Genomic DNA, 9,938 nt, shown 5'->3' with positions numbered 1-9,938 from the left:
TTATACAAAATTGGAAAAGTTTCTACTTGGATCAAGACATACACATGAAGATGAGCTTATATGTTGCCAGAAAAAACTCTTCAAGCCTGACAAGCAAAATCACAGCCTTGCTATTCTACTAAAAGGTCAGGATTCACAGAAAAAAATAAGTCTTGAATCACACAAATTTCACATTGAATTCTCTGCCTACAATAGTACTAAATTCCTGACTATAAAATTTCACCAAACCAATAGGCAACTATAAGATGACACATGTACCTGTCTGGTAAGCTTGTATCTACCTGTCTTCACTACTAGTATACATGTTTGATACCATCTAATGTGTGTTTCTAAGAACGTTTCTGTGCAAGAATGCTGCTGAAAATCTCAAGTTTGCCAGAGCAATTGCATGGGCCACCACCTATAGTATCTGATATTATCAAGCAAATTATGCATTGTAATACACAACACAAATATGGCATAACACAAAGCATTTTACGTTAATCATTAAATTTCCACATCACAGATATTTTCTGTTCAAAATCTCTTATTTCATTCAGCAACAACAGCTGATATCCTGACACAAAATTCAAAACATGTAATTATAATCTACCGAACTATAGTTATAAGTTAGCAAAACTCAAACCCACTAACAAATCATTTACTGCTGTATCTCATTTGCTGTCATGTCTCTCTACATCTATTACTTCTTTTTGTAATTACATTTACTCAGCGATAAGACACTGCATTGTTATCATCTTCCACAATCTTATACATCGCAGTGAAAACGGACAGAGTTGCATTGTAATTGTGCAATAACGTGCTATAGATAATTCCATGGCAACAGCAAGAAAACCGTGGCAACGGCACTTGGTGATATTATGGACACGGATGTTACATCTCTTTGAATTCACTTCTTCTTAAAAAAAAGTTAGTCGTACAGTAGCCAGCAGAATCATGGGTGTCATATCTACGTTAAGGCACTTTGTTATTTTGCAAAAATTCCTCAGAAAAAAAAAACAGGATTCATTTCGTACCTGCAGGTCACATCACTGCAGCTGGAGCTGCTGCAACTCCTTACACTGCAGATAGGTGGAGCTGCTGCAACTCCTTACACTGACTGTCACAAAAAAGATGCTCAGACTAAGAATATGAAAGTTTACTGCACTGTGAACAGTCTGAGCATCTTCCCTAGTGTCATATTCACACCATGCTTTCATTATGGCTGATCCAATCCTCATCAATAAAAGAGGATTTTTGCACATTTTTTTTGTCATTCTAAACAGACATACATGTACACGTTGCTCTTTGTTTCTTTGGATACACAAAAATTATTCTTCTACATACTCTACAAAAGATGTACTAAAAATTTGTAAATTTTCTATTCATTTGATTCTGTATGGAAAAATTCACCCTTTGCAACAATACAATGACTCAGTAATAGCTGCCTTATTATATCCCATGTCAAAATGAGCTGAAAAACTTTGGTTTTACGTGTATATAAACACACTCACACTTAACAATAGGTACCTGATATTGAACATTATACAGTAAAACATTGGTTACCTTGTATGGCTTTTAGCATTTTAAATTACAGTATCGTAAAATGCATTGTAGCATTTTTTGTTCATTTCTGTAAACTGTACATTTCAATTTCCTTTATTGAAAACCTCAAATTCTAGTTGCATTGCTTTTCTACAGGATCTTACTGCTATTTACTAGTACTTAAATTTGATCCAGCATTTTTAATGGCTTATTATACACTTTGATATGAGCTTATTTCTAAAATACATACTTTTATTTGCATTGCGAGTGCAGAGTAGTAATATATGTACAGTGGAAAACATTTTCAGTAAAACTAAAACTGATTGCTGTCAGACCATATGTACATTTGAACAGTACAAAATGCTGCATTTGCAAAATGTCCCACTGTTCTTTATCTGATGCAAGACATTAGAGGACACTTTACAAGGAAATATTCAGGCACTGACTGGATTTTCACCACAAAATTTACAGTTGAATTGTGGTGAAAAGTTATAGAAACATATGGCACAACTTTGCTCACTGTAGGTGGAAGACGGTCAATGGTTTTATTGTACTTTTCTGGGATGGAAGGAGATTTTCACTCCTTTATTCCTCAAAATGCCAACAATTAGGGGGACAGAATATGTTACTGAGGTCACACCCTAACCTCTAACCTCTAACCTGTGACCCCTACTTTAACTCCTCCTGTAGCCAGGCCACCATGGCCTCCTGACCTTGAGAAAGGTCACACCTGGTGCACAGCATGACCTTGCTGAAGTCATCAGGGGTCGAGTTCTGGACCAGAAGTTCCAGCAACTCGTTACACTGGAGGGAGGAGAAAAAACTCAGTAAACTTACAAAATACTTCCAGTAACATCATTTGACATGTCATGACTTCAATAATCATGTAAACACTGCTGCCCATCTGAATGTTACTGCTATTTCAGTACACCAAACATCTTACCTAATGTATGACCAGGCCATACCTTAAAATGTGTGTCCGTGTGTGTGATAAGACCCTACCTTATGTGTGACCAGCACCAGTGGTTTGTTTGTTTGTTTGTTTGTTTAGGTATAACCCTACCTTATGTGTGACCAGCACCAACCCTGCACAGCCGCCTCAGCCGAGGTATAACCGTAGGGAGTGTTGTTTGTTTGTTAGTTAGTTTGTTTGTTTAGGTATAACCGTACCTTATGTGTGACCAGCACCAGTGTGTTTGTTTGTTTGTTTGTTTGTTTGTTTAGGTAAGACCCTACCTTATGTGTGACCAGCACCAGTGTGTTCGGTAACAGCCCCTCGGTAGGAGGGACCCTGCACAGCCGCCTCAGCCTCGGTTCATGTATAACCATAGGGAGCGTGTTGCTTGTTAGTTTGTTTAGGTATAACCGTACCTTATGTGTGACCAGCACCAGTGTGTTTGTTTGTTTGTTTGTTTAGGTAAGACCCTACCTTATGTGTGACCAGCACCAGTGTGTTTGTTTGTTTGTTTGTTTAGGTAAGACCCTACCTTATGTGTGACCAGCACCAGTGTGTTCGGTACCAGCCCTTCTGTAAGAGGAACCCTGCACAGCCGCCTCAGCCTCGGCCCGTCCACCAGCACAGTTCTGCCGCTGAAGCTCTTCACATCCGCCAGGGAACCGCTGGTGTAGCTAAATGTGCACTGGGTAACACACAAGTACGAACATAAGCTTATCTACTGGCATGGCTGAACATGCACTGGGAACGGACATGGGGAGGCATGAGCAGGGTTAGTAACAACAGCAGCTGAACCTACACTGGGAACACACCAGTATAAACATATATGAGTACACACCGAACCATAACTCTATACTATACAAGTCTACAGTGCTACATCTGATCAGGACTTCTGGAGCAAAAGTGGTAACCATGACAATGGCATCAGGTAACCATGACAATGGGTAACCATGACAACAGGTAACCATGACAACAAGTAACCACGACAACAGGTAACCATGACAACCGTGTGACCCACCTGGTCGGTGACCTGTATGGTGTGAGTGTGAGTCTTGGACAGCTCGACCCCTGACCCCGGGCTGGGCAGCCGCACCTCCAGTAGGATGTGGTACTGTAATAAACAAACAAACATCAAACATCACAGGTGTCAATCATACAGCCCTAACCCTCCAGTAGGGTGTGGTACTGTTAAGATCAAGCAAGAAAAACAAGATGAAACATTAATAGCAGCTGTCGGACATGCCAAATGATATTCAGCAATGCCTCATCACACTTCACTTCTACAAATACCATCTGTACGACATGAGAGTGATAGTTTGTTACAGTTTGTTACAGAAAAAGCTGCATGATTATGAGAGACTGTTCCTCTCTCATGACAGCCCCCTGCTGGATGAGCAGAAAACTGCAGCACCACATTCATTTCGTATCGGGGTGGAGGTGGGCACAAACAAACAAACAAACAAACAAACAAACAGACCTGCTTGGGGAGGCAGACGTTGCCCCATGCGAGACAGACAGAGCCCCTCCAGCTGCTGTACATCTGCAGGTCGGAAGGCCCCAGGACGGACGTTGCTCCGTTGTTGTTGCAGCTCGAGTCCCCGCCTGAGTTGGTCCGGCTTCTCTTGGCGCACGGCCGCTCTGGTCTGGGCACCAGGGACAGGTCTGGGTCTGGAGGGGAACCCTGGGGAAAGGTTCGATGAGGAAATTTCAGTTTCCATTTTCTCTACATGAGGATGACATGAAGTAAGGATTTGATAAGCTTTTAATCAATAACTTTCATCATTGCCAAAAAGCAGTTACTGGATATGATTTGGGAAACTCAAATTCATTCCAAAATCATATCCAGTTGCTTGAGTAACTGCTTTTTGGCGTATCTTATTACCTGGATGTCTAACCTTCATTGACGTAACTTTCATCATTATTACCATCACCATCTTCCTTGCCACATACTTGGAGTTCGGCACTGAGGTGGGCAGTTAGTGCAGAGTTAGTGTCTACTAAAGTTGCTATAATTTACATTTTGACTGTCATTTTGTCTCTCTGGAGTTGTGATCTCTGGAACAAGGAACAGTTTTGTAACTTTTACATCTCTGGAATATCAAGGACATGACATTGAAGAACCTTACTGTGGCTTTGAGGGTACAGGTGCATTTCCGTGACAATAAACTTGAAGGTACACAGAATGGCCATGAAGTTGAGAAAACACACGTACATTTGCATCTAGCTCTGCCGTTGTCCCGTCAGCGTGGACAGTCATGTAACACATCACATCTGTCAGCTGGAACTGGCTGCTGTTCTTCAGACAAACCTCCAGCCTTACTGTGTCTTCCTCTGGCACAAGCCTGCAATCTGAGGAAAACACATCATAATATCTGTGATACAAGCCGGCAATCTGGTTATAACACATCATTTCTGTCAGCTCTGACAATCCAAGTACAATCATACAGTCTTACTGTGTCTTCTTCTGGTACAAGTCTGCAATCTGGGGACAAAATCATCCAGGTTTCACTCTATAAGCATAAATTCCTAACACATCATATCTGTGATACAAGCCGGCAATCTGGGACAAACACATCATTTCTGTCAGCTCTGACAATCTGAGTACAATCATACAGTCTTACTGTGTCTTCTTCTGGCACAAGCCGGCAATCTGGGGATAACATTATCGACTTTTTACTCTACAAGCAAACATTTTACTAAGTCTGGAATTCTTAAACTATCTCAGATTGATCTGAGAATAATAAATATGTAGTATAAAATAATATTATGTAGGGAGACAAAAAAAAAACAGACATCTTGTATCATGGCACTTGCAGACACATCCCATGTACAAAAGCATAGATAAGTGTGGTGGTGTCGTGGTGGGGCGACAAACTTTGCCTAAGAGACTCAAATCAGACTTAGTCCTCGTCCCAGACCTGCTAAGCTAATTATACTATTCCAACTATGTCTGCAGAAACTGTAGAGAGAAGGGATCTGAATGATCTGATGTTAATAAGTTTCTATCCATGAAGCCACTGGGTGTCTCACATGGTGCACTGTGTGTTGACCCTTGGTGTTGCTGTCTGGTTCCATGAATATCCATACAGTTGAGACCAGGTGTCTATATGATAGGGGTGGGTACCTGTTCGGCTCTTTCAGGTCCAGGTCCAGGTCCAGGTCCAGAGGATCAGGTCCAGGTCCGGACCTGTACCTGTACCTGATTCTGGACACCGGAGTATCAGTACCAAATAATTTTTGCTAAATGATCATTGCATAAGTAACCATTACTAAATTTTTTTTATTTATTTTTTAATTTTTTAAAATTTATCTTTTTTTTAATTTATTTTTTATTTTATTTTATCCTATTTTAATTTTATTCTATCCTATTTTATCCGTTCTATACATTATCAAGCTTCTCCTCTTGTCCTATATGGCTACCAGAACCGAATATATTAATACATTAAACTTCCCAACCAATCACATCGCAGGATTTTGTGCAGTCGCCCCCTCTAGCGGTTTGGGCCAAATTGCAGGTCCAAATTTGGGAATCCAAGATGGCCGCCGCTCGGCACAGTTCAGAGCCGATTCCCGAACTTTCCTTGTATTTTCCTTGGTATTTTACGCGATTCAAGCAAAGGAGACAAGTTGACCACAAGAACAAAAGAGTAATACAGCCTTGGGAACCAAATGGTCCGTTTTGTTGGGTACTAATTTCTCATTTCGAGTGAAAAATGTGCGGCACAGTGTGACCATGTGCCAGTGATTTTCGGCTTGATCGATCCGAAGCAAACGCAACCTGTTAAGTTCTCTTTTATGATTTCTAGATGACTATTGGTAATGAAAATATAGAGAATATTGTTGCAGAATGAGAGATACGGAAACTAAGGTAAATTTCTTTTATTTTGAGGCTGGATGTTCGTTTTCCTGGCAGGATTCTTGTATCTAGTGATCATCAGTAACTACAAGTTTAAATTTTTGTTCCGGTCCAAAAAACCGGTCCACTGACGTTTCGGTTTTTCGGACCGGACCGATAAAATTTTTGCGGTCCGAACCGGTCCACCTGGACCGGTACCCACCCCTACTATATGATAAAGTATATTACCTGTGTAAGAACCTGTGGCCTGAAAATGCCCACTGAATTCTGATATCTGCTGTTTTCCATCACATTGAACATTCTATAACGCCACATCATTAGTACTGTGTCAGACATGGGCATCGCACCAAGAGGTCGCGGGTTTTAATCTGAGAAGTTGAATTGAATCCGAGCATGTGAATAACAAAGGTTTGATATCCCCTGAGCACAGAGCTTCCATCCACGGTGTACTGTTCTCTGTGTTAGTCACAAAATGCCTGGGGAATGTTATGTGGTACAACCAGAATCTAAGCTGGGTTTAGACACTATGATTCTACTCACCGATTTCGAGGCTTTTCAGCTCATCCTGCACAGTGCTATGATCCACATTGCACTGTGCACTGTCAGTGTAAGTTATGAAATTTATTATAATAAGGTGAATTTAGACACATCTCAAACAATTTTCTTTTCCATTCCTGACTTTCCAGACTTTTCAGCACAAACTGTCTGGGGGACGTTACGCGGTAAGAAGTTACAACTGGAAATCTAAGCTGGATTTGGATACGTCTCCGTGATTTTTTTATTCCATTTCAACTCACCGATTTCTAGGCTCTTCAGCACGAACTGTTCGATGATGGAGTTTACCGTCTGCACCAGTTCTGCGTTGTTCTGGAAGTTTCCTAAAAGATTCTGTAAAACATAAAATATATCAACAGTGGAAAGGTACACAAATGTGCCTGATGGATTGTATTTACAAGTACTCTATTTACTAATTTATAGTGCCTCTAGTCACCTCATACCTCGCTAATGTCTGAGGTGCTTTTCTCTTTACACAACATCAACAAACGCTGGGGAAAACGGAAAACCCAGACATACTGGAGACAGATTCATCACACTGCCAAGTTCATTATTACATCACAATCTCCCAAGTTCATTACCACAGCACCTGGCAAGTTCATTGGTCTCCCTAAGTTTATTACTATATATATGGTCTCCCCAAGTACATTACCATATATGGTCTCCCCAAGTACATTACCATATATGGTCTCCCCAAGTACATTACCATATATGGTCTCCCCAAGTACATTACCATATATGGTCTCCCCAAGTACATTACCATATATGGTCTCTCCAAGTACATTACCATATATGGTCTCCCCAAGTACATTACCATATATGGTCTCTCCAAGTACATTACCATATATGGTCTCCCCAAGTACATTACCATATATGGTCTCCCCAAGTACATTACCATATATGGTCTCCCCAATCACTGGGAGGTCCATTATTACGTACACCAGTGTCCCCTAATTCATGTAAGTTCATTATCACATACAGTCTCCCAAGCACCTGGCAAGTTCACCATGACCATACATATGTATACGGCCTCCCCAAGTTCATTACGACACCGCATTTGTGTGTTATACATTACCTGATACTTTGGTCTGTAAGCTATGCTGTACCAAGCTCAGATGAGATGCAGAGATGAGAGCTCCTATAGCCACCCTAGGTAGATAAACTCCTTCATTAAGATTGGACTGGGAGAGGTTTTGCCTTCCTGCGTTGTGATAATTACATTGCTAATGTCTAATTAAGATGTTCTTTTTCCAATAAAACACTTACAGTTGCGGCTGTTCCAAGCATTGTCTTCACCCCCTCCACTGTCTTCTGCATTGAGCTCATCATGTTGATTCTGCAAGTAGAAAAATACAAACGTTAACAAAGATGTGATTTTCTACAATTTGCAACAAATGCAGAAATTAACCAGTGTTTGGTGTTACACAGATTAATAATAATCATATATCAGCTCTACAGGCCACCTTGCTACATGGTGAAATCAAACACCAGTTAACATGGGGTCTGCTGTATCTCCTATAGTTCATTTATCTGTTGCCATCTTAGACCTTAATTCTTACTTTAAAATGACAACAACAACCAGGTACAAGCAATACTAGTAAAAGTCATACATCTTTACAAAACTCATCACAGAAACACTCTCACGCGGAAACTTGAGGCCTGGGATTGCAGGAGAGAATAATTTGTTATCCTGCCCCTGAGTGACTGAGCCAACAGCAGAATCTCTGCCAAACCAACAGGAGATACCAATGGGTAGATCTCGTCTAAAAGGCACTTGCCTCTTAGTTCTCCAAGCCCCAAGGACAGACAACACTTAAGCTCCTGTTCTGAAACAACAGAAGCTTAACTATTTTGCATCGTCCTTGTCTTGACTTTTCTAACTTAAGTTTCCTTTTAGTGCCTTTCTGACAAGTCTCCAGTGTCACTGACGAAAGCTAGTGGATACTACCTGAAACGTCTGACCGTTTCCAAAATCACATCCAGTTGCTTGAGTAACTGTTTATGGCCTGGATGCCTGACCTTCACTGAACCAACAGTGGAGATATATCGCCATTTAATTTACATACCTAAACCTAGTACGAAAATATTTGGGTGTACTGGTGCACCCACAGAAAAAAATGAGCTCCAAATATGGGTGTACTAATGTGGACATGGACCCAGTATTTCCAGCCCAGTCTACCAAACCTGAGCAGAGATAGATCGCCGTCCATTTCAGGAAGAGTTATAGCACAGCGTTTATTCCTGAGGGACGCACAAAAATAACCTATAATCTATAGATCAGCTGGAGCCTCGCTCAGGGACGATCAATAATGGAGACATACGACCAGCGATGTGACAGTTCGTCTTCTTCTCTTTCTAAAAACCTTTCAGCGTCTTCAGAGGGAAGCAGGCGCCATAAAGACGCAGGAGAATACACTCGAGGACAATAAGCCTGGCTGAGGCCACACCAGCACATTTAGCTGTTGGTTCTCGGATTTCTTCTGGGAGAATGTAAAGGGAGGGCAGGGAAAAAAACAATCGCATCCTCAGATAGCCCTAAATGCTAAGATAAGAGATGAAGTCAACATACCTGGATGGTTTATAATTCAAACAATGAGTTTCAAACTTTTATTAAAGTTTTAGTCAAATCAGTGTCTGTATTGGAAAAATTTAACTTCAAAAACATGAGTATTTTGGAGTTGATTTAGAACCTGAGTACTTCTTTTATTTTGTTTGCAAATCAGAAAAAAAGGAGGGTGGCAAATCCTGGAAAAACAAATTGATCAAACTGGTGATCAATGCCCAGACTAGAAAGTACATTGTATACCCGTGACCAGATGGTGCAAAGACTCTGAAAGAGAAACAAGACAATGTATAAAACAGATCTGCCCATCTGCAGGGCTTTGCCTAAATCCTGAGGTACTTTCCCGAGTACGTTTCACTCAAGCTGAGCGAGGAAACTTACAGGACAGGGAATCCTTCAGCTACAGCAGGACCAGAGAAGGGATTTGTTACCAATACTGTAATTCACTTTCTGTTCACGGTAGCAAAAGTTCACGGTCTGATAAA

General features: G+C 40.9%; 1 protein-coding gene across 7 annotated transcripts in view; it reads right to left on the bottom strand.

Annotated features, from left to right (window-relative positions):
* Positions 1-398: 398 nt before the first annotated feature.
* The window catches only part of LOC109471715, a 22,850-nt gene continuing 13,310 nt past the window's right edge, over positions 399-9,938 (bottom strand). For 6 of the 7 annotated variants that reach the window (XM_019771059.1, XM_019771061.1, XM_019771063.1 and 3 more), the window contains exons 2-9: positions 8,157-8,226; positions 7,133-7,223; positions 4,692-4,828; positions 3,957-4,160; positions 3,498-3,590; positions 3,085-3,164; positions 2,761-2,833; positions 399-2,328 (exon numbers count right to left, since the gene is read on the bottom strand). In XM_019771059.1, coding sequence (XP_019626618.1) covers positions 2,194-2,328; positions 2,761-2,833; positions 3,085-3,164; positions 3,498-3,590; positions 3,957-4,160; positions 4,692-4,828; positions 7,133-7,223; positions 8,157-8,226 — 883 coding nt within the window. In that variant the 3' untranslated portion in view covers positions 399-2,193. Of the gene's footprint in view, positions 2,329-2,760; positions 2,834-3,011; positions 3,165-3,497; positions 3,591-3,956; positions 4,161-4,691; positions 4,829-7,132; positions 7,224-8,156; positions 8,227-9,938 lie in introns of all 7 variants that reach the window. The other variant, XM_019771060.1, reaches the window with a different exon arrangement.

This window comes from Branchiostoma belcheri, unplaced genomic scaffold (assembly GCF_001625305.1).
Source record: "Branchiostoma belcheri isolate BF01 breed outbred unplaced genomic scaffold, Haploidv18h27 scaffold255, whole genome shotgun sequence".
NCBI lineage: Eukaryota > Metazoa > Chordata > Leptocardii > Amphioxiformes > Branchiostomatidae > Branchiostoma > Branchiostoma belcheri.
Note: the sequence above shows the minus strand (reverse complement) of the source record. Positions and strands in the feature narration are given on the sequence as shown.